The following is a 24,887-nucleotide window of genomic DNA, read 5'->3' on the forward strand; positions in this document are numbered from 1 at the left end:
TATTGAAGTTTTTGAATCCTATACGGTTGCCCAGTAGCTGGCATTTTTATAGAAAATTTAAGGTACGCAACGATGATGAATTAACACGACTGTACATGGTGTGTTGGGTAAAGTAGGATGGCTCTAGGCTATAACTACGAGCTTAATTCTCATCCTAATCATTGGAAGATTCAATCAGACTTGATAAAATTGTTAGGCTATTATTTTCGTCACTTAGATGTCGGTAAATTACTCATATAATAAAAAGCTTTGATGCTTCTACATCCTTGTCTACATCCTTGCAAGACCTACATCAAATGTATGTTTTGGCCGTCGATATTAAGCAAAAGTCTTGTGAATATTGGTTTGTGTCATACTCATAGGTGCCTAATTTCCGGGCGGGGAGGGGGGGGGGCAGAAAAACCGTTGGAGGTCGGATTTTATGTTTAACATTAATTGGTGGGGGAGGGTTCCAATTACCGGGGGGGCTTTAATTATGAAGTTACATATACTGAATACTGAAAATACATTTAAAATCAGTGCGCTTATTTCACTATTTTATCGCTATTATCTATCATTGACAACATTTAGCTTATGTTACGTTTTCTTCACTACTGTAATTAAGACAAAACTGCCAAAATCAATTGGCGAGGGGTCCTAATAAGAGCGGGGGGGGGGGGGGTGGAAAAGTCATATCTAATAACTTTAGCTTTATATATTTTTTACACTGTGATTTGCGGGAACACGACGGTAATTCAAAATCTCGATTCTATTTGAATCATAACATAAGATTGTGGCAAATAAAAACAGAGTCAAGGGTAGTTCGTTCCAATCCAATGTTGAGTAGTGCTGCTGCTATTGGCAGTGCATCGGAATGCTGAATTTTGGTATTCATATAGTCCAAAATTATCTTCACTTTTAACGGATCCTTCCTTTGCTTGCAAAAAACTGACATTTTTCTCAGAGTCAATATTTAGATGTTCTCCTTCATCTTGCCAAAAATCAACTAATTGCTCCGTAGCGCTGTACCCTCTAATGTTTACAAGTTCTACATGTATAGGAGCTTTACTTATGAAACAACAAAGGGGATCAAATGCAGAAAGTTTGAATCTGACGTAATCTCGATAATCAACACCAAAAACATCGAAGCTGCATGTTGCTCTCCAATGGGTTGATCTTAACTTGAGTTTCTCGATCCTTGTCTTGCTGAGTCTAGAAAATGTAAAAATTCAGATTAAGAAGCATATTCATTTTTTCTTAATGCTCTATTATGTGCAAGAATATAATTTTTAAATCCGACTAGTGATCAATGATCGTATTGAGCTTGAAGCACCTTCGAACCCTCCTGCTCTATAAATCACAGCTTTGATAAAAGCTTGGTATAAATACCTCTACCTAAACCTCTACCAAACGTAGAAAGCATTTCCCAATTAATTTCTAAACTTGTTTTTATTCAACACCAAATATTCCATTTCATTGTGAAGGAGTAGAATTCAGAAAATCTTATTTTTCTTCTTTTCATAACAATTTCCTGTCGCGATGAACAAAAAAGCAATGGTAAGAAGGTTTAACCTGTAACTGCCCCAGTTTGGAGAATCTTCACTGTAAGAGAAATCAATTTTGAATGGCTTGTTCTTGAACATATTGTTTTTATCCAATGAGAAGGATTCGATCAGGGTCCATACTGAGTTTGGTTCTGATGTGAAATCGCAGTAAACGTTGAATTCAACTCCGTCATCATCTGATATTCTGTATATCCCATTGACCATTGCAGAATCATATCGCCAATCAAGACAGGAATACTTTCCTTTCATTTAAAAGAAGGAAATAAAATCATTGGTAGAGTGTTTAGAGTGCATTGAAAATCTCAAGGGTCAAGTATAAACTGATCATTTTAAAATGACTTCGCACCTGAATGTATTAAAAGCGAATAATAGAGAATCGCCTTTTCATAATTAGCATAATTTTAGAATCAATGCAGAAAAATAAAAGAAATCGCTACGGTATAGACTTTTCCGCCTTCCAGTTAATCGATCTATTCTCAATAGGTAAGATGTCATCCATCGAAATATTTCAAGGGTAATGAGAATTACGTAACATAAATCTTGAAAATTCTTCCAGAAAAAGAGAACTGAAATGTTGAATAAAGTACTTTTTCGTTTCCATATTATCAGCATTTTCCGGTCTTGAGGAATATCATCTTCTTTGTTGTATGTATAATATTTGCGTGTTGTTATATTCTTTGCAACAAAATTGCATGGTCCACTTCTGCTACATTCGTGAAATGATTCATGGAACATGCTTGTCTGCTCGTTTGTTGGGTTTTGTATCACTTCAAACATCACCGAATGTTTATTATTATCAACAGCCATGACTTTATTGAAGGTCAATGCAAAAAGCAGATGTATCAGGAACATTTTCCTAATTCTTGAGACGAACTGAAAAGTAAAAAAAGACTCTACATTAAAAGAACGTTGTTTATTAGAATTTTGTTAAATATCTAGTTTCCTGATTGCCCTGGTATTTTACTTTTTCACAGATATGACAAACTGCTGTAATTCATTTTACCTCTATAGAAATTGTTTCAGGAAACATTCATTTTTATTATCTACTTCCAGAAGCTGTTCTTTTCCAAATCATTTAAAAAATGAAATTTTTTATTGCTGAATCTGGTATACTAATCATCGCTTATTTTGAAAAAAGTTTACTTTTTAAATTTGGGGCCCACAAATAGGGGTTTCTGGGGTTCTTTTGCGAGTAGGTCGTGTGAAAAGAGGCTGGGCGAGTGACGAATTAAGATTTATATAGTCAATTCAGCCATAGTGAGGGCTGTAAGAAGATAAAAAGCTACAAATTGTGTAAAACATGATACAAGCATGAAACTTGATAGAGATAGGCTGTTTGATACGCTGAAAAAGATGGGGTGTGAATAGACGCTTAGAAATATCCATTTGTGCTATTTATAGAGTGGGGTACTAGGTTCCAAACCTCTAAGCAGTAATTGACACAATTTTGCCATTGGATCGCAATACCAGCATGGAAGTTTGTAGTAATAGGCAGTTTGATACGCTGAAAAAGATATGATATGAATTGACGCTGGGGTACTAGGTTCCAAACCTCTAAGCAGTGATTGTCATAATTTAACTTTTAGATCGCGATATCAGCATGAAACTTTGTAGAGATAAGCAGTTTGATACGCTGAAAAAGAAAGGATGCGAATAGACGCTGAAAAATTTCCCTTGTGCTATCTATAGACAGGGGTACTAGAATTCAAACCTCTTAGTAGTAGTTGTCACAGTTTAACAATTAGATCGCGATACCAGCATGAAACTTGATAGAGATAGGCATTTTGATACGCCAAAAGAGATAGGGTATGAATAGACGCTTAAAGATACCCCACCGTGCTACTTAGAGACTGGAGAACAAGGTTCCAGATAAATCAAGTTATTATCATAATTTTCATTTCGGATCACGATACCATGGAAATGATGCTAACAATAATGCTACTGCCCAACCAGGGACGCCAAGACGTTCTTGAAGCCAAAATGGATAGGCGAACAGATATTTGTAACCATGAACTCTAGATGAGCTTAAATTGATTTTTTTCTTGCAAACGTTTAAAAAGTTTTACTTTTTAAGGCATAATTTTGCTTTTACTTTTAATAAACTCCATTTAAAATGAACTTCTTTACTTTTTGAGGCCCCCTGCCCTGACGACGAGGCCCTGCAGGCACCGCGGAGCAGGGGGGGCTGGGGGGCTTTATGCAAAAAATGCCAAATATTAAGTATCAAACTACCAGAAAAGCCTCTTTTGTACGGTTTTAGCCCCCCACTTTTTTTAAACACCCCAGTTTTCTCATCGCTCCGCGGTGCCTGCCCTGGGGCAATTTATCCCATCTTGACGGCCCTGGCGATAACTGATGCTTTGACAGTGGCAACGCAAGTTGGAAATTGGGAAAAGCGCCGAAAAATGTGCAATTTGTGTGGTTCTATAATAGATCAACTTTTCTTTTGATCAATTTGCTCACTTTTATTTAAAATTTGTAAAGCTGTTCGTAAAAGCATTCTTATTCGACACGCTCAATAATTCACAACAGGTAAAAAGTTTGCTTATTTCGTATGGGTTCGAAATTTTCGCAAATAAATACCTTGCACGTTTCTTGTAGTTAGATAGCTAGTGATATTTAGAGCACAATTATTGCACTATTTCCATCCACTTCACGTTTTTTGGGTTTTTTATAGCACTCGAAATACAGTTTTCAGTACTGAAGCATCACTTCCGCGACTTATAAACGTTAATGCGTCACGCATTCCTGTAATTCCTCACAGACCGCGCACAAAGTTTCGGACAAAAAGTCTTGAGAATCGCATCTTTGAAGCGTTGTAGCTTCAAAACACTTCCCAATTCCAAAAAAAACAAACTTCACCATCGGATTCAGGAGCACTGACTTGACTAAGAACATCAATAAAATTTTTTTTGATTTTTTCAATTCAGTTGCACTTCAAGCAAAATAGATCTTTCTCAATAATACTCAACAGAAAAAAGTCTGAATGTTGCATTTTTAACTGTTTTGGTTTCTTTTTATCAACTTCCAGCAAATTTTTAATTGTTTATTCTTCTTTCTTAATGCTAGGCTATAATCCAAGCAAAAGATGGTCTAAAACATGTATATAACCCATAATGATAAGATTCGTAAAATTGGTTAATCTTCTAAACCTATAGTCTGATAGCAAAGATATACAAGCCTTCAAACTTTCTGGTGTCTATTATTTGTATAATTTGTGTCAAATCGATTCTAAGTCATTATATGCTGCCTGATAGTTGCGTTTAGCGTGAACTAAGCGAAACTAAGCACTGTTGAAGTTATACCTTTGCAAGATGAACGTGCAGCATTTGCAATGACAACAGCCAATGAGTTGCTTTGGATTCCGTTTTGCTGTTCACCTGAATTGTCCTGGTGCCGCTATACTAATCACCTTTTCACCAAATCCTTTTGCCATGGTTCTGTACAATGTGCTGGTAAAAGTATTGTGTTTGATTTCCATGAAATGTTAAAGACTCATTGCTAACAATGAGTCATTGCGCAACGTAAGTATCCCATAATGCATTTTCAGACTGTCTGAAATCAATTTTGGTTAATCCGTAGAAGTTTAATGCCATTGTTTGGACCGTCGCCACGCTCGCAAAGGCCCATTGTTAGCAATGAGTCTTCAAGTAGCGAACATAGTCTATCAGCTGTTATAAATGAACAGGAATGAGAAGCATAAAAATAATGCTACCCTAGGAATCAAACCATTAAAATCGATTGCAGCTTTGCAAATAAATAGTTGAATTAATTAAATTTTTCGTTGCGCTTTTTGGAAATAAATCAAGTAACGAACTACCTTAACGTTATCGACACTCTAATGTTCCTTTGATAAACTTATTTGACTATACGTTTAACGAAATGTTAGCTTTTACATACTGATTTTCAATTATTCTCAATCTATGCAGCTTGTTAAGAATTACCAAGTTAAAGAGACACCAGCGCAAAATTTCGACCACCGACAATTGCAAAAAAGTTTTGGTTATATGAAGGGGTGACAAAAGTTCTACCAAAAAATGGTTTTACATGTTTTATCTGAAGGGTATTGATGAGAGAATACAAGCCAACTAATGTATCCAAGATGTCCACAATTTTAATTGATGAAAAGAGGTTGCCACTTTATCTGCAATTAATATTAGGATCCCATTGAAGTATATGTTTGTGGTAGAAAAATTTCTCCTTATCGTACCCTTTCATAAGGGAAAAGCCGGCCTTATCAATTAATCACTATGTTCAAAGTGCAACTAGCTGCTACATAAGTTATTTATTTTGATAGAAATCTACAAAACACCACTACAAATACAGTACAATTAAGATACCACAGGGGGCATTAATCTTCATAATAACCGTGTGGCTATTCACAATTATCCCAAAGTCTATTCCAAAAATGATGCAAGGCTAAATAAGTTGAATAACATCTCAAAGTCTTCTTGCACACTTTCATACGAATATAGCCAACAATGAGCTACCACTTTTCATTAATAATAAATCCGAATGGCTGGTATGTTTGTTAAGTAACATAAATCCTTATCGTACCCTTTCATAAGTGAACAGCCAACAATTTATCATCAAGAAATCATTAATATCGAGATCCTACCTGCTGAAATGTTGGTTGAGTATCATTAACCCTTGTCCTACCCTTTCATTAGAGCGAAGCAAACATTGTATTATCACTTTTTCATGAATAATAGATCCGAGTAGCTGGTATGTTTGTTGAGTATTATAAATCCTTATCTTACCTTTATGTTTGTTGAAAAATATTTCTGAAGATTTTTTCCTGGTAGATATCTTTCATCCTAATCCTATCCTTTCAATTTGTCCTTTATGTTATTTCAGCATGAAGATTATCAGAATTAGCTTCCATAACCTTATCAGTTAAAAATATGCGATGGAATTTTATATTGCTTATACGGGCTAGAAGATTGACTAATGTGAATTTACATCTTATTAATCTTAGGAATTTGCCATTGAGCTGCATTTAGTAGCAAACTTTGGTTGTGCTTAAATCGTAATGGCGACGTGTTTCAGATAATTGGCAGAGCTCGGTCTGAATGTTGCACATTCTAAAGTTTGGTTTTCTTTCTATCAACTTCTATCTAGTTTTTTTAATTGTTCATTCTTTGCCTTTGATTTTTGGCTATAAGCCAAGCAAAATTTGGTAGAAAACAAATATATTGCCCCTAATGTTGGTTGAAATAGTAAGATAAATAAAAATGGTTCATTTTTAAACCTAATGTCTGATATACTGGTTGTAGCATCGTCCTGTTTGACTTGGCTGTCGTCCATTATTTTGCGCACCTATTTTGACTTGTTTTGTTTATAAACATGTCTCATAAAGCCATATATTTGAAAGGAAGGTAATTTGACAAGAAAAAAGTTGAAACAGGATATCAGTGGACGATTTATATTGACAGTATATTTTGCAAATCTTATTAGTTAAACCATCAGTAAGATAATTTAGTAAAATTTAGCTACTTAAAATGGTTACTCTTAAGGTCTCCACATGATTTGAATTTTCTGCAAATATGCTTCTTATTTTCCTTAAATCTGGGTTTTGTTTTATAGATTTGATTAGAGTGAATAAAGCATGCTCAGATTTGGCGATCACTAGATAATATAACAATGTTGATTTGTAAGATATTAATTTCACCGTGAAATTTCACGATATTTCATTTAATCTATTTTGGCTCAATAAGCATAGCTAAGTTTTTCAACATCCAGAAACTATTGTAGAATCTAATAGTTTCAAATAGGTCCATTTTATTAGGGAGCGATGGTTGAAGCTAAGTACTCCAGTTTCTAAACGTTTTGGAAAATTTCAATACTCATTGTTTCCTTAAAGTTTACAAAAAGTGACGTCATTAATTAAAAATTGAGTTCCTTAGGAAATATCCCGACAGAAACTGCTTGGGGAGGGATTTTATAGTTCCAAACAATGTGACCCGTCGATGTTCCTATCGATTTTTAAAAGCTCAGTGACATATCTGTCAAAAGATTTGCTTCCGTTCAAATACTGTTTTTAGATGCAGGAAGTGTATTCTTATTCTTTGTGTCCAAATTTTGATGTCCATCAGACTATAATTTTGATAAAGTTCTTAGATTTTTCCGAGTCTTCTTAGATATTTTCAAAATTTAGTTGCTTCTTCATTATTTTGATATGAGTACTAGAGTTTTTAATTTTTCTGATTGCCCGGTACTCGTTTCTTATAAAATAAGAGAGTAAATAATCACACCATCTGTTCAAGAAGAGAGATATACTGACGCGGTAAGCCTTGAATTAAATCTAACGAAATTTTGTAACTAACATAAATAAAGTCGTTACTCGACAGTCAAAGTCTGCTCATTTTTTGATTTCATGACATCCCAAACTAACGTCACATTGCATCTTCATAGCTACAAATTGCTTCTAAAATATACCTTTTTATGATTTTGTTCTGTTTATGATTTTTCTTTATTTAAGTTCCGCTATTAACAAGTTGCTAATGAAATATAAAATTCAATTTTCCGTCTGCTTAGGTAAACATTAGAGACTTTCAATACTTAATCTCCTCCATTCGAAACTTTCATCTTTCTCAACAAGATATTCTTCAAAGAAATTTTTATTGCTGGATTTTGCACAAAGTAGATTCTAGATAACCCTGAAAAAGATTTGATCTGGCAGAATCTTTAGTAGACACAAACTTTCATAACATGATAAGCAATACATCGATTATTAATCAGATCTTGAATTCTACTATATATCTTATTTATTAGATTATTAGCGGCTCTTGTGTATAAGCCAAACTTAATTGTGAGTTTGGTTAAAAAAAGGTTGACGCAAACGCTGATAATAATGATAAATAACTCTATAAGTATAGAAAAAGACATGAGAATTCCAATCAACAACAGTAGCTTCCTGCAAAAGATCATCAACATCGTCCTGCTCGATTTCTTTTTAATCTTTGGCATTATCACCCAAGTAGGAAAGCTTGGCAGTATCTGCATTAAATAATAAAAGCTGCTAAAGTTTTTAAGCCGCCCTTGATTATAAAGTGCAGTAAAACGTGCCAAGAAATTTGATACTTTGACCTTTATTGAATAAGTACGGTCTGAAGCTTTCATGCTCGTAAATACTGAAAGATCTAGAATATAGCTGCAAATATGATAAGCGCTCTTTGATAAGCTACCTCAATTGAAAGTATTTGAAAATGTGTGTGTAGAATTGGTTAACTGAGAGAAAAGTTTTTACAGTCAAGTCGTAAACAACAGAACTTGATTATCTTAGTAGAACCTAATTAAAAAGAGGATGAAATCTTCCACCTTGTCTTAGAGAAGTAGGAATATATCATTGTATAGAGCATCTACCTGTTTGGTCACCACGGGAATAGCGAGAAGCCCACCATGTTAATGTTTCACTGATTTCCTTATTTTACTTATTTATTTTATTTACTTATTTTACTTTATTTACTTTTTAACTTATTTACTTATTTACTTATTTACTTATTTACTTATTTACTTTTTTACTTATTTACTTATTTACTTATTTACTTATTTACTTATTCACGTATTTACTTTTTTACTTATTTACTTATTTACATATTTACTTATTTACTTATTTACTTATTTACTTATTTACTTATTTACTTATTTACTTATTTACTTATTTACTTATTTACTTATTCACTTATTTACTTATTTACTTATTTACTTATTTACTTATTTACTTATTTACTTTTTTACTTATTTACTTATTTACTTATTTACTTATTTACTTATTTACTTATTTACTTATTTACTTATTTACTTATTTACTTATTTACTTATTTACTTATTCACTTATTTACTTATTTACTTATTTACTTATTTACTTATTTACTTATTTACTTTTTTACTTATTTACTTATTTACTTATTTACTTATTCACTTATTTACTTATTTACTTATTTACTTATTTACTTTTTTTCTTATTTACTTATTTACTTATTTACTTATTTACTTATTTACGTATTTACTTTTTTACTTATTTACTTATTTACATATTTACTTATTTACTTATTTACTTATTTACTTATTTACTTATTTACTTATTTACTTATTTACTTATTTACTTATTTACTTATTTACTTATTTACTTATTTACTTATTTACTTATTTACTTATTTACTTATTTACTTATTTACTTATTTACTTATTTACTTATTTACTTTTTTACTTATTTACTTTTTTACTTATTTACTTATTTACTTATTTACTTATTTACTTATTTACGTATTTACTTTTTTACTTATTTACTTATTTACATATTTACTTATTTACTTATTTACTTATTTACTTATTTACTTATTTACTTATTTACTTATTTACTTATTTACTTATTTACTTATTTACTTATTTACTTATTTACTTATTTACTTATTTACTTATTTACTTATTTACTTATTCACTTATTTACTTATTTACTTATTTACTTATTTACTTATTTACTTATTTACTTATTTACTTATTTACTTATTTACTTATTTACTTATTTACTTGTTTACTTATCTACTTATTTACTTTTTTACTTATTTACTAATTTACTTATTTACTTATTTACTTATTCACTTATTTACTTATTCACTTATTTACTTATTCACTTATTTACTTATTTACTTATTTACTTATTTACTTATTTACTTATTTACTTATTTACTTATTTACTTATTTACTTATTTACTTATCTACTTGTTTACTTATCTACTTATTTACTTTTTTACTTATTTACTTATTTACTTATTTACTTATTTACTTATTCACGTATTTACTTTTTTACTTATTTACTTATTTACATATTTACTTATTTACTTATTTACTTATTTACTTATTTACTTATTTACTTATTTACTTATTTACTTATTTACTTATTTACTTATTTACTTATTTACTTATTTACTTATCTACTTGTTTACTTATCTACTTATTTACTTATTTACTTATTTACTTATTTAGTTATTTACTTATTCACTTATTTACTTATTTACTTATTTACTTTTTTACTTATTTACTTATTTACTTATTTACTTATTTACTTATTTACTTATTTACTTATTTACTTATTTACTTATTTACTTATCTACTTGTTTACTTATCTACTTATTTACTTATTTACTTATTTACTTATTTAGTTATTTACTTATTCACTTATTTACTTATTTACTTATTTACTTATTTACTTATTTACTTATTTACTTATTTACTTATTTACTTATTTACTTATTTACTTATTTACTTATTTACTTATTTACTTATTTACTTATTTACTTATTTACTTATTTACTTATTCACTTATTTACTTATTTACTTATTAACCTATTTTATTTACTTTTATTGATATATTTTGATTCTTTACCTAATCTTTGTTTTGTATCCGCAACAACCTTTGAAATATGGTTAAACTTTCTCCTGTAGCATAAATAAAGACGAAAGGAGGTTTTTTTGCTATAATCACAATTAAAGATGTATGTGATAATATTGTTGAGTTTAAAGTATATTTATCGAGCGCATTCTATTCACGCTTCCTTGGCACAAAAAACTCTCTCTCTCTAAAGAAAGCATTGTCTCAGACATGAAACAGTTCATGGGGTCAATATAATAATGTATTTGTACAAAAGCATTAATGTGAACAGTTTTTTGGACGTACAGAACTTGAAAATGGCTTTGAAAAAAGCAAACATTTTACAACAAATTGGCTAAAAGCTTTTTTGCTTGACACTCTTCAGAGCATAAAACGTCAGAATAAGGGTTCGAAAGAAGACGATGAAAAATATATACTCAGTTTTGGATCGAAATAGGCCAATCAGAAAAACGCAAGCACAAGACCGGTATAGTTGACCAATCAGTGCTGCGTGCCTTTTGTCTACACAATGACGGCTTTTTCGTTAATATTAGAGCCTTGAGCCTTAATATTAGATTTATTAAAAATTTTGTCATTTCATTGAGGTTCATTTGTGATCAAAGAAGACATAATTTATCAGTTGCTCTGGATCTAGGGACTTTAGATGCCCCACAGTGTGTCCCTTTTGTATTTCATCGCTAATATGGTACAACTATCAGTTTTTTGGCACAATAACTTCAAGTTCATGCTTTTTAATACGCCAAATCTTCAAAATATCACAAGGATCTAAATTTTCAGCAATACCATCAGCTTTTTCTCACCAAATTCAATTTTATAACAAACATTTATCTGCGTCAATAGATAAAATTTCAAAAAAGCCATATTTTCTATGGATCATATTTCACAAGTCACGCATTGCCATTTATCTTATTTAGAAGAACATTCAGTAAATCAATAGGATTTTTTCAAGAATTGAAATTCAAAGACCAAAGGCCAGCCAAGCTCCCATGGGTCGTAATGGCTTAGACGATGGCTCATGCCGAGAAAGAAGAAAATACTTCCCTAGTTACAAGAAAATTTTAACGTTGGCTTGAAAAATCTATGGCTCGTTTCATTGAGTCATTAAACTCAGTTCAGCTCAACTCAACTCAGTTGAGCTACATTTGCATGTAAGTTTTGAGGATGTAATTTTTTTATTATTTCACAAGATACCGACATTCCTTTTCTGATGGCACAGAATACATGAGTTTATACGTACGCAGATCCAGATTCTTTGCCGCACAATGTTAAACGTATTGATCCTAAAACTTAATGCTGGTTGAGGTGCCAGGATTTAATGATCCAAGAAATATCGTGTATGGACAATGAATGGAAACTTATTCAAAAGTCAACAAACAGGCAGCAGATATCGCAGATAGCTGATATTTTCATTTAAATATCAGTAAGGAGGAAACTGAGGTGAAATTACTTTGTCTGGTGATGATGATGAAGTTCTAGCAATGATTTAGACGAGAGGCCTTAGTAATACTGATGAACTATCTTTGGTTGAGCTTATTGCATTCAACTTCTCTTAAAAAAGTTTTGATACTAATGATACTTAAACAATTGAATAATTACCCTTTTCAAGACATAACTATCAAGCAAATGTTATTTATGCATTTTTGTGTCAATTGCTATCGAAAATATTTGATTCTATGCCATTCAGAAAATCTTTGTGACGCAATTTGAAGACGCCGTAGTATTTCTCAGTGGCTCTTACACATTTGAAAAAGGCATTTTTGCGACCACACCCTTAAACCCCGCATTTGTTTGTTTTTTTATCTTCTTCTTTTCAAAGTAGTCAGATTTAACTCTAGATCCGCTATTGAGAAAAACTTTAAAATCTGAAATATTTAGAACTCAAGTTCTTTACAATTCTGTTAGATCGTCTTAAGGGCTGTTCACATCCCTCTGTCTTTGTCAACTTGATCGTTTTTGTCCCTGTAAAATATGTCGTCATATTTGTCAGTCTCTGTTGGTTTTGGTAACCGTTTGTAATGTGAGATGTTACGTGTAATCTTATGATCATGTTTGTTCTTAGCTGTTACACGTGAATTTGTTCTGGCAGTTACAACGTATGGAGTCTCATTGTATGTTGACGACATTTTTTTCGTCGGTCTTGTTTCACAAGTACATGGTCTCCAATTTTTAAGTCACTTGGTTTTACTCTCCGCTTTTTGTCTGTGTAAAGTTTGTTGTATGTCTGACTTGAAAGTTCATTTTTCTTTGCTTCTTTGTGTCTGTTAACAACGTTGTGTTTGTTCAGCGAAGGTAATATTCCTTGAACTGTTCTGTTGTACAGCAGCTCTGCAGAAGGTTCCTATTGTTGAACTATGTGGAGTGGTGCGGTATTGCAACGATTTAATTCTTGCTGCCACACCTTTCCTTCAATTGTAGCAGCTTTCAATGCTTTTCCGAGAGGCTGATTAAATCTTTCTACCTCCGAATTCCCCTGAGGCCATTTCGGAGTAGAATGATTTTTGTTTATGCCAAGGGCAGTGAGGTATCACTGAATCTCCACCATTAAAGGGTGGACCATTGTCAGATGTGAGTGTTTCTGGTATACCATGAATAGCGAAGATCTTGTCCAGCTTTGGTATAACGGTTGAAGCTTCTATGGATCGCACAATGTCTACTTCAGGATATCGTGAGTATCTGTCTACAACAACAAGCAAATACTCTCCAGATGACAATGGTCCGTGGAAATCTACATGAAGTTTCTGCCATGGGTCTTGTGGCACTTCAGTCATCTGTAATGTCTCTGGTGGGTTTGGTCTTCCAGTAGCTTGACAAGGTATGCAATAATCAATTGTTCCTTTTATCAGCTTATCAATATCAGGAAACCAAACTTTTTCACAGAGCAATGATTTGGTCTTGGATAGGCCTTGATGAGTGGTATGTGCAAGGTCTATTGCTTTCTTTTGAAGTGATTCTGGAATGACAATTGTGGTTCCACGCAAAACTATGTTATAAGCTCCGATGGTGAGCTCATCTTTAATCACTTTAAATGACTTGATTGCATCACAGTCCCATCGGTTTAGTCTGATAGCAGCACGTAGAGCTTGCAGAGTCCTATCACTGTCAGTAGCGCTTTTTATCTCTGTAATTGTCATCGTTTTTGGAACTGCTGCATTGGTCAACATGGCGATGTAGGGTTCCGTCATCTCCTCTTGTTTGTATGTACTTTCTTTTGTTGGATGGCGGGAAAGGTAGTCTGCAGGGTTGTCTACACCTGGCTTATACTGCACTGTAAATCTGTAAGGCTGAAGGCGCAAGACCCATCGTTCAATGCGAGCAGATGGCTTTGATTTGGGGCTACCATATATGATTTCCAATGGTTTGTGATCTGTGATCAGTTGAAATGGCTTTCCATAAATAAACAAATGAAAATGCTCTACCGCCCAGACGATGCTCAATGCCTCTTTCTCAGTTTGTGAATATCTTTTTTCCACAGAAGATAATGCTCGGCTTGCATTTACAGCAATACGACAATCATCACTTGCTGATTCTTTCCGAGCAAGAATAGTTGATATGCCAACAGGACTGGCATCTACAGTAATTATAGTGTCCGTTGTAGTATGGAAATAGGCCATTACTGGAACTGATGTCAGAGCATTTTTTAACTTTTCAAACGCCTTTTGGTGTTCAGCTTTCCGCTGAAAATGTGAATTTTTATTTGTTAGTTCTCTAAGTGGAGCACTGGTAGTTGCGTATTCTTGAATATATTTACAATTGTAGTTCGCCATTAATACAAAACTTCGCACTTTATGCACGTTTGTTAGTACTTGTACATCTTGCAGGTCCTTAATATGCTTTGGATCTGGTCTTGTACCAGCAGCTGAAAAAAACGGTCCAAAGAAAGACAACGGTTTCGATAAAAACTTGCATTTAGTTGCATTCAGAGTGAGACCTTTATTTGATAGCTTCTGCAGGCAGTCATTGAGTGCTCCATCATGATCTTGACGGTCTACTCCCAAGAAAATAATGTCTTCTACAATATTGCAAACTCCTTTAATTCTTTGTAAGGCCGTTTGCAAGGCATGTTGGAAGATCTCTGCAGCTGCGTTTGTGCCATAGTTGAGTCTTTGGTACCGAAACAGGCCTATGTGTGTACTAAATGTTGTAATGTAGCGACTGTTTTCGTGCAATTAAAGCTGATGATATGCCTGAGACATGTCAAGTTTTGAAAACACTGTTGCTCCAGTTAACTTTCGACTAATATCATCTACTGTAGGAATGAGATGCCTGGTTCTCTTGATCGCTTGATTTGGCTTTCTCATATCTACACATATGCGCACGTCATCACCTTTCTTTGGTACTGCAACTATCGGGCTAATCCATGGCGTAGGTTGGGTTTCTGGAGCCCTTTCGATTATGTCACCCTTCTCCAGCTTTTCAATGGCACGCTTGACTTTTTCACGAATATGGAACAGAATGCGCCTCTGCGGCTCCGCAACTCGAACAACGTTATCATCAATGTTCAGCTTGACAATGGCGCCTTTCAATTTTCCTAGTCCTTTTAACACAGAAGAATGTTTTGCAAGAAGTTTAATCAGCTTTCCATCATCAGTCACGGGTGATGAAGGCGTTTTATTTGTTGACGTTTTATTTAAATGGAACGTAACAAGACCTAATTCTTGTGCTGTATCTCCACTAATGAGATTACCCGACTTGTTGTTATTGACAAGGTAGAAGGTCTCGGCTGCCTACCGCTTCTTTCTTTCCACTACCGCATTGAATTTGCCTATGAATTTAACGGTTTGTTCAGTATTTTAGGCAAATGCACGGGTTTTCGTATTTTCCAGCTTGATTTCTGGTAATTTTGCAAATATAGCTTTGTCTATGACGTTAATGGACGCTCCGGTATCGATCATGGCCAGGCATTAATTTAAGGAATTTTCATCACTGCACAAAACAGCGTAAAACACAGATTTTCGGGGCCAATAGGGTGTGGCTACAGAACAGATCAAACCTGGCCAAAAGAAAACAGCGTAGCAAACCTAATAACAGGTAATTTTTTCTTCATTTCCTATGGAGTCAATATAGTATTTATTTGTGAATGGTGGAAATGGTGGTATTTTATTTCATGCAAAAGAAAAGAAGCAGGCCGCCATTTGAAGATGGTAGTGACACTGGGTCTTTTTGGCCATGCAATGCAAGAAATCCAGAGTTGTAGGAGGCCCTAGGATTATCTGACAGTGGAAGCTTACCTGCGAGCGGAGCGAGCAGAAAATTTTTTGACCACACCCCTTAGATTATCTCAAAATATATTTCAGAATATTTCTAGCAGTTATTTTCTTGCAATCATTTTAAACATTTTGTTTTTTTCAAGGCATGCTTATTATAAGACCCCACAGACCTCGGCTCATTCCTTGGAATCTTGGCAATAACAGGATATATTCTCTTTATCTATTTCTTTTCCTGTATTATTTCTATTTTCTTAAAAACACTTTTTACATTATGAAGTGGGTTTGTGAATAACTGTATATTTTTTTATTGTTAAGGCTGGCCTTAGTTGAGTTTCACACGTGGGTTGATTCTATTATCTTATTTGACTCTTGATTATAGTTTGTATTCATTTGTCTTTATTCTGAAAACATCGAAATGAGTAAAATTTGGAGTATTTCAAAAGTGAAGTAATTCATCACTGCACATTTTTCAATTCATCACTGCACATTTTCGATTCATCACTGCAAAAAATTGGTCATCACTGCACCTTAAATTAATCCTTGATCATGGCGTCAAAGGTATATCCAAGGAATCTTGCTCTTCCGTAGGGCCTAGCCTTGCTTGTATTGTTTACTGCATACAAGTATTCATCATCTGACTCAGATTCAGAATTATTAAGTGGATGCACAGTTTTGTTTCCCTTTTTTTGTCTGTATCTAGTCTTGAAATTTTGCTGGCTTTTTGCACTATAACGACACACATTTTCTGCATTCCTTCCCTTTCGCGGGGCAAACAGTGTCTTGGGGGTGAATGCCCGTCCACAGTTTCGACATTTGTGGGTCGGTTTTGCCACAACTTGCTTTGTTTCGGCTGAAAGAGGCTCGATTTTCTGAGATTCAATTTATTTCGACTGAAATCGACTTATTTCATCCCTTCTGTCATCGATCAGCTATGTCCTTCTGTCATTATTTCAAGTCGTATGTGGGGTCTCGCAGGGCCTGCTTCCTAAGGCAAGAGGAAGTTCCCCCAATGATGATTTGCTATTCCAGCTCAAATTTTAGATAGTCACCAAACTCGCAAGGTAAAGCCAGTGTTCGCAACCTAGTGTGATACTAGTCCAATGTGTCAGTAGGCTCTTGATGTGCCTTTCGAAAGCAGTACACGTCATATCGACGATTTCTCTGCGGTCAAAAATAGGCAGTAAGTTTATCTTTGGCTGTAGTCGTTGCTTCACCGGTGTTTTCGAGCTGATCAAAAATCTCGTCGGGGGCCAGCTTGGTATAACAACAGCGCTCGTTTATGAGTGTTATCGGTGATGCCTGTGGCAACAGTAAATGTTCCAAAATCGGAAATCCATTTTTTCAACGAAATCGTGATACTTGCGCCAACCTTTCCGCTATCGGGATTAAATTTGGGAACAGGTTGTAGTGAAACGGTGTGCGATATACTGGTGCACTGGTTTCCTTTTATTTTCACTTGTCGCCAATAAAATATTTACGTATAATGAGGTGGAAGGCCAAGGCAAGACATGAGACTTCATACAGCAAGAAAACTCATCTATATTCACACACGTGTTTACATAGTGTCTACGCCTTGCCCAGGGGGCCTGGGACTTACTCTACTACACTGCAGAGGAAACGTTTATATTAAAAATTTAGCAGTGGCATATTGGGTTCTTGTAGCAGATATAGACTAAGTAAGCGCTTTAGCAACCAATATCTAATTTGAAGACTTAAAGCTAGAAAAAAGATATAAGTTGACAATGTGTGATGATATCTATACTATTTTACAGTTTTACTATTGCACAGTATGATGTTCCATAAGTAACTTAACACGTCTATGTTTATTCCAAAGGTGAATTCATTAAGTCTCTACATTTGTAGTTTACTATAATGATTTTGTTTGAAAAGATAATGTAACAATAGCTGCAATAACAATAAGATGAATCATTAAAAATAAACCAAATGCAGCTTAAAATGAAATTGCAGAATTCACATGAATTTCATCCAATATGCAACAAAATGCACCAAAGAGATCACTGCGCCCCAAAATTTCTGGAATGGTCAGATTTTCTCGGCAAGAATTTATGACAGATGATCAAAATCTAATTTTCGAACAAACGATATTTACTTCTGGCACATCTGTATGCATAATTACATTACTTCATCACTTCAGGACAATCATATGGCAATTTTTATCATATGTCCTGGGAATTAAAGAAATTAGCAAATGTGCACCCTACGCCACATGTGTCGCTCATTCGTACATTCACAAAAATAACACAGCAGCAGCTGATTGCTGCAACCAAATTGATGCGTTGTTTTATTCATTATGACAGGTAAAAAAAGTGTATGCTTCCCCTTAGCTTGCAGATATCGTTGGATTATAAAGAAAAGAATTAGCAAAGAACAAGCTGTGTTAAGAAAGGAAAATGAATGTGAAGAGAGAAGAGGAACAAACATTACTTTGGAAGAACAAGCCTATCACTGAATTCTTATTGGAACATATCTTTCATTGACATACTGCTGCAATATTTCTTGACAGCTTACCATGCTATGTGAAGTGGCTACAGGTGAAAGAAGCTTCTCTTCTTCAAAGAGAGCAAATATCAATTTGATCTCTAAAATAGAGCAAGGTTGTGTTAAGAGCTATTTCTAATGGCTAATTGAGGCCAAAAGCATAAGAAGGGATCCTTTGCTTCTGCAAAGAAAAGAAAGCAGCCTATAGCTGAGCAACTACTTTCAAGAATTGGAATTTGACGAAATGCAGGGCAATTTAAACCGTTTATTCATTTAATCTCAAGATATTTTTTTATAAGGTTAACACAATCCACTCGTTTGTTTTGATCTTTTATAAAAATTGTTTACGGTGGCGTAATTATGAGGTACTTATGTCGATATGGGAGCCCCAAGTATAATTTTTCGGCTAGGTCCTCAAAATTCTCAATGCAGCCCTGATTAAAGTAATCACAAAACATTGAATCAAGGGTAGTATATTCCAATCCAATGTTGAGTGGTGCTGCTGGCATTGGCAGTGCACCTAAATGCTGAGTTTATGCCATAATAGAATCCAAAATTATCTTCAGTATAAACGGATCCTTGCAAAAAATTGGTATTTTCTTGAGAGTCAATGTGAAGATGTGAATTTTCATGTTGCCAAAAATTAACTAATTGATCTTTAGCGATGTGCCCTCTAATATTTACCAACTCAACAAGCTTAGGCGATGCATTTACGTAACAGCTAAGAGGATCAAATGCAGAGAGTTTGAATCTGGCATAATCTCGATAATCAATACCAAAAATATCGAAACTGCATGTTGCTCTCCAGTGGGTTGATGTTGACTTGATTTTCTCCATCCTTGTCTTTCTGAGTCTAGAAAGGTGTATAACAAAAAATTAAAAAGTTTGATGATTGTTTCAGCTGCGCTAAAATACGGTAGAGACACCCTCTCTTACTTTTGTTAGAACTATAGAAAAAATGGATTTGAAAGTTGCTGAAAATTCAGATCACACAAATCCATATCTTAATATACATTTATCACTTTTTCAAAGAAATATCTTTATTGGTGGTTGAGCTGTCGAAAGTTGCTTGATCGTTGCATAACATATCTTCAAAATCTCCTCTATTAGAATGTCTGAAGAAAAGTTTGTTTCACGAATTCACTCATAAAAAGAATATCGATCAAAATACTTGGTACCCCCTTTACATAGTCAGACGAAGCTCTTTAAAATTTTTGAGGATGTAATATAGGTAATTACATGAACTTCTAAAAAGAACACTTAGTGCCTCCCCTCCGTCGTAGTCTAAAGGATGAAAAAGTATTCCCTTGCACAACACTTTCATTGAAATTTAAAGCATGCAACTGTAAGAAGACCTAACCTGTAATTGTCCCAGTTTGGAGAATCTTCCAAGTACGGAAAATCAATTGTGAATGGCCAGTCTTTGAACAGATGATTTTTACCTAAAGAGAACGATTCGATCAGGGTCCATACTGAGTTTGGCTCTGATATGAAGTCGCAGTACACCTTGAATTCAACTCCGTCATCATCTGATATTCTGTATATCCCATTAATCATTGCAGAGTCGTATCGCCAATCAAGACATGAATACTTTCCTTTAAGTAGAAATTCAAGAAGAAAATAAAATCATTAGTGAATTGTATAGAATGCATTAAAATCTCAAAATGCAAGGAAAAACGATTTTTTTTGAATGGCTTCGCACTTCAATGTTTTTAAAGCGAATTGTCGTGAATAATCCTTTCTTAACAAGCAGAACATGGATTATTTTGTTATTATTTCAATTATCAAATTAAAAACATTGATATATAAACAGCCAATTATAAATTAAAATCTTTAAAGCCAGGGATAAACTTTATACTCTTGAAAATCCTGAAAAATTCCATAGGAGAATTCTAGGCAACTAAGAAAGCCCTAGAGTCCACAATTTTTATTATTGAAAAACCCTATCACTTTGCTATTAATAAATATTAAAACCAAACTGGGTTATATGCTTCTTGAGTAATATCAATCCTTATATTATGTTTCAGAAGAGGTTAACTAAAACTTTACTGTATGAAAATTGAAAATACTTTTTCTTTTCCATATTATCAGCTTTCTTCGGTCTTGAGTTATATCTCCTTCCTTATTGTGTGTTTCATACTTGTTTGTTGTCATATCCTTCACCACAAAATTGCACGGGCTACTTTTACTACATTGATGAAACGATTTATGAAACATGCTGGACAGTTCCATATATGGGTTGTGAATAACTTCGAACATTGCTGAGCCTCGATTATCCTCCCCGTGGATTACTTGGCTCAAAGTAAGCACAAGTAGACAACGTGTCAGGAAAACATATTTTCTTGTTGGCATTTTCTGCAAAGTAAACGAGATATTTATATGAAGCAAAAACTCTTAATATTTGTATCACTTTGGTGACTTATTATTGGAACTTCTACAAAACGTGATATCTTCCTAGATCAAAATTCAATGTGCTTTTTATCAATAACCTGAACCTTGATTTGATTTCCAAAGTTGTATTCATAGACGGTTCTTTCTGGACTGAAAGTGTTCTTCGTGAAATCTTTCCTTTCATGAATGAGAAAGGTCCATTATCTTTCTATATCCTAATGGTATTTCAAAGATGTTAGATGTGAAGCAATTCATTCAGATGTGACAGTCCACATAGCTTTCATTCCTCACACCCTTTAACTAGCTACATCTGATTATTCACGGATACACTTCAGTAACATACCGATTAAATAAATGCCGTTATGCCAGACTTTTTCATATGTTCGTCGGTAGGAATTCTTGCACGGACATTTGATCGTTTTTAACAGAGCTGCCAATTCTATTGAATGTACTATGTCCGGATTCAATTCAATGGCCATGAGATATCCAGTTATTTAGCTATCTGATAGGCCCGTCCCAAACGTCAAACTTCTTCTATGCCGAACTAATTCTTTGGTGCCACTCCCGTTGCAAACGTCGATCTTCATTGTTCCGCTCGCCGGGCTTAAGTTTATGGATTTCAGATTTGATTGCGGACATTTAATATGGCCCGAAAACATGCGTTTTACATTTGTGAGGAGATTGCTGATGGAATCCAGAAAGAATTGAAGATTGGCAGAGGCAAGATTGAAGATAATAGTGAAGCAAAGAAGAAGGAGAGTTTTAGTGGTGCTACTTGTTGTCTTGTTCTCGACAGCAGCCCAATAATGGAGGCAAAGAGGACATGCGGAAGACTTCAACGCAACCAGTGTTGGTTGAATATCGTCTGGAAAATGATACTTAGTGGCAAGAGAGGAAACACAACAGAACTTCTCATATGCAGACGCCATCTTGGCTTTATTGATTCCAGGTTGATTCACGCCGAAATTCAGTTATAGGCATGATTTGCCAGAAAAGTGATTTCTGGGATATAAAATAAATTATGCATTGAGTTCGGTACATGAAAAGCCCAGTTGCGCTTTGCTTGCGTAGCTCGTCAAGTTCTGCCAAGCGCAAATTTTTCTGCCGCCCTTAATTAAATTAGCCGTGCCTATCTGATTTAAACGTCGCACTTCGCATTCATTTAAAGACTCTTGAGCTACCGTCATGCTTAGCGGGTGTTGTATTTCATATACTCATACTTAATTCATAATTCATATATTTCATATTTCTATATCATGTTGTCATGGGAAATTGACTATGTTTTGTATTTTCATGCAGTACTATTATAGACCGGTTCTTTAAGTTAAAGTCGCAAAGCTTGCCAGTTGCGCAAGAGCCTTTAATTCTCGATTTAAGTTCGGCAGGTGAGAAAGTCGAAAGACGAATGCGTAACTTAATGTTTATCATCACTTCTGTTTATCATTGACTAACGGAACATTGAGCAAGGGAACAAACAAAACTTTTGAACACAAATTTTCCGCTTTTCATTGGTCGTTGCATTTGATCAAAAGAGACTAGCAGGCGTGGATGAAAGGTTTCAGAAAACCGGTCAAATTTTCAGAGCTATGTTGCTTCTGTGAATCTTGAATTTTTATCTAAAATTTCAATTACGACTATTGCTGTATTTCTTCCTGTCCCACAACAGTTCATCTGTTTACATACTGAATTGAACCTCAACATAACTGCTTAATTACGTAAGCACAGCTCTCCCTTGTTGCAAATATTCCGAAAAAGTTTTCAGCTTTCTAATTCATCTTTTATCCCAACGTATCCGAATAACTTGAACTGACAGTTTTGAGTCTGCCATCTTTGCTCCAATATTGAACCCGGTGGCGCCATATCTGAAAAGTGTGGACGCTTTGATACAAAATGATACAAATGGATTACGGATGCAAATGAGATTCTGAGGTTTTGCATTGAGGGACTAGACTTTCTTTCTCGGAAAAATTCATGAAAATTTGAATTGAAGTTTTAAGTAGAGGATCAAAGGCCACGCTGCACGGAGAAATATTTTTGACATTTTAGGTAAAGGGAGGACAAATTAATCACAGTTAACCTCGTAATTTTTCACTACCAGTGCAACTTTTAGCAATATTATGTACCATTGACACATTTGGCCGTAATGGAGTGAAACACCCAGAAGCCGGTCAAAATCTTGGCTAAATCCAAGCCTGTGATTAGTTATATGAAAGTCTTTCCATTCCTGTTTACGAATCTGTTTGTTCAGCGCAATATTTTATGGTATTACGCTTGTGTTCATTGTGAATACAATAATACTTGAAGCAGCAATAAACAAAATGAAATGTAATGTTCTATTGTTAGAAATACTCGAGCTATTCACATAATTAAAGTCAGTGGGTAAGAAATTTTTGAGCCTGATGTTAAACTGTAAAAGGAATGCATTTCAATTCATATAGAGATTATGAGGAATTAAAGTAAAATTCGGAGATGTTGACATACCAGCAACTCTCCTCAATCACAAAACAACACGTAGATTCTGCCTGATTTAGAAATGCGTATCACTGGCCCGGCGTCGTCAACTTGGTCTGAGGTACTGAGCACTGGAGCTTTATAATTGGCTGTTTGTTTTTCAATCAATTTTAATTTGATGATTGAAATCATAAAAAAGTAGTCCATGTTCTGCTTATTAAGAAAAGGTGATTCGTTAAAATTCGCTTCAAATAGGAAGCTGAAAGTGCGAAGCCAATCAAAAAAAATTCGGTTTTCCTTGCACCTTGAAATTTTAGATGCATTCTATACAATTCACTAATTTATTATTTTCTTGAATTTCTAATCGAATCTTTCTCTTTGGGTAAAAATGATCTGTTCACAGACAAACCATTTAAATTGATTTTCCGCGCTTGGAAGATTCTTACAAAATTAATTACAGTTTAAGTCTTCTTACTGTTGTATGTTTTAAATTTTTATGAAACTGTTGGGCAAGGAAACACGTTTTGTACATTTTAGGCGTCAACGAAGGGGAGGCACTAAGGGCCTTTTTAGAAGTTTTTGTAATTACTCATATTACATTTCCATACTTATATTAAAAAATCTGAAAGAGCCTCGTCTGACTTTGTTAAGGTACTACTGCTGAATGAAAAGCAACAATGAAAGTGCTTTTGGCGTTTATAAACAATCGTTAAATTTTTTTCCTAAAGACAATAATTTCAAAAACATGATTGATGAATTTGTTTATATAATATATAAAAATATGAATTTACTTGATTAGTTATTTTAGAAACTTTCAATTCCAATTTTTTCTAAGTTCCAAAAAGAGTAAGAGCGGGTGTTTCTACGGTATCTTTAGCACTACTGAAAAAACCCCCGGAAACAATCGATATTTTTCTTAATTCGTAGTTATACATCTTTTTAGACTCAGCAAGACAAGGATCGAGAAAATCATGTCAAGATCAACCCACTGGAGAGCAACATGCAGTTTCGATATTTTTGGTATTGATTATCGAGATTACATCAGATTCAAACTTTCTGCATTTGATCCTCTTTGCTGTCATATAAATGCATCTCCTAAACATGTAAAACTTGTAATCGTTAGAGGGTACAGCGTTACGGAGCAAATAGTTGATTTTTGGCAAAATGAGGGAGAACATCTCCACATTGATTCGACTTTGGGTGTACACTTTCAGCATGCAAGGCACGGATCTATATGTGGCGAGGATAATTTTGGACTCTATTTATTCAGAAACGAAGCATTTAGGTGCACTGCAGATGCCAGCAGCACCATTCAACATTGGATTGGAATTAACTACCCTTGATTCAATTTTTCGTAATTATTGTAATCAGGGTTGCATTGAGAATTTCGAGGATCTGACC

The 24,887-nt window shown here is 34.1% G+C and overlaps 2 protein-coding genes across 2 annotated transcripts; both read right to left on the reverse strand.

The window, feature by feature from the left end:
• Positions 1-282: 282 nt before the first annotated feature.
• Positions 283-4,974, reverse strand: LOC135695602 (uncharacterized). Its single transcript, XM_065214773.2, has 4 exons — positions 4,850-4,974; positions 2,132-2,417; positions 1,552-1,786; positions 283-1,191 (listed from the first exon to the last, which is right to left on the reverse strand). The coding sequence occupies exons 1-4, from the start codon at positions 4,871-4,873 to the stop codon at positions 792-794; spliced, it is 945 nt and encodes a 314-aa protein (XP_065070845.2). The 5' UTR covers positions 4,874-4,974; the 3' UTR covers positions 283-791.
• Positions 4,975-17,664: 12,690 nt separating this feature from the next.
• LOC135681244 (uncharacterized) lies at positions 17,665-23,602 on the reverse strand. The gene is made up of 4 exons (XM_089113403.1): positions 23,517-23,602; positions 20,714-20,999; positions 20,005-20,239; positions 17,665-19,497 (listed from the first exon to the last, which is right to left on the reverse strand). Exons 2-4 carry the CDS (start codon positions 20,994-20,996, stop codon positions 19,107-19,109), a joined length of 909 nt encoding a protein of 302 aa, XP_088969529.1. The 5' UTR covers positions 20,997-20,999; positions 23,517-23,602; the 3' UTR covers positions 17,665-19,106.
• Positions 23,603-24,887: the final 1,285 nt, after the last annotated feature.

This window comes from Rhopilema esculentum, chromosome 17 (genome assembly GCF_057945365.1).
Source record: "Rhopilema esculentum isolate cy_ngs chromosome 17, ASM5794536v1, whole genome shotgun sequence".
In the NCBI taxonomy this organism is placed as follows: domain Eukaryota; kingdom Metazoa; phylum Cnidaria; class Scyphozoa; order Rhizostomeae; family Rhizostomatidae; genus Rhopilema; species Rhopilema esculentum.

Coding starts and splice junctions, on each gene's coding strand:
- LOC135695602 (XM_065214773.2), bottom strand. CDS start 4,873: ATGCTGCACGTTCATCTTGCAAAG. Junction 2,418..4,849: donor TGCACGTTCATCTTGCAAAG/GTATAACTTCAA, acceptor TTTACTTTTCAG/TTCGTCTCAAGAATTAGGAA. Junction 1,787..2,131: donor GATAATATGGAAACGAAAAA/GTACTTTATTCA, acceptor TTTAAATGAAAG/GAAAGTATTCCTGTCTTGAT.
- LOC135681244 (XM_089113403.1), bottom strand. CDS start 20,996: ATGCCAACAAGAAAATATGTTTTCCTGACACGTTGTCTACTTGTGCTT. Junction 20,240..20,713: donor GATAATATGGAAAAGAAAAA/GTATTTTCAATT, acceptor TTCTACTTAAAG/GAAAGTATTCATGTCTTGAT. Junction 19,498..20,004: donor CCAAACTGGGACAATTACAG/GTTAGGTCTTCT, acceptor ACACCTTTCTAG/ACTCAGAAAGACAAGGATGG.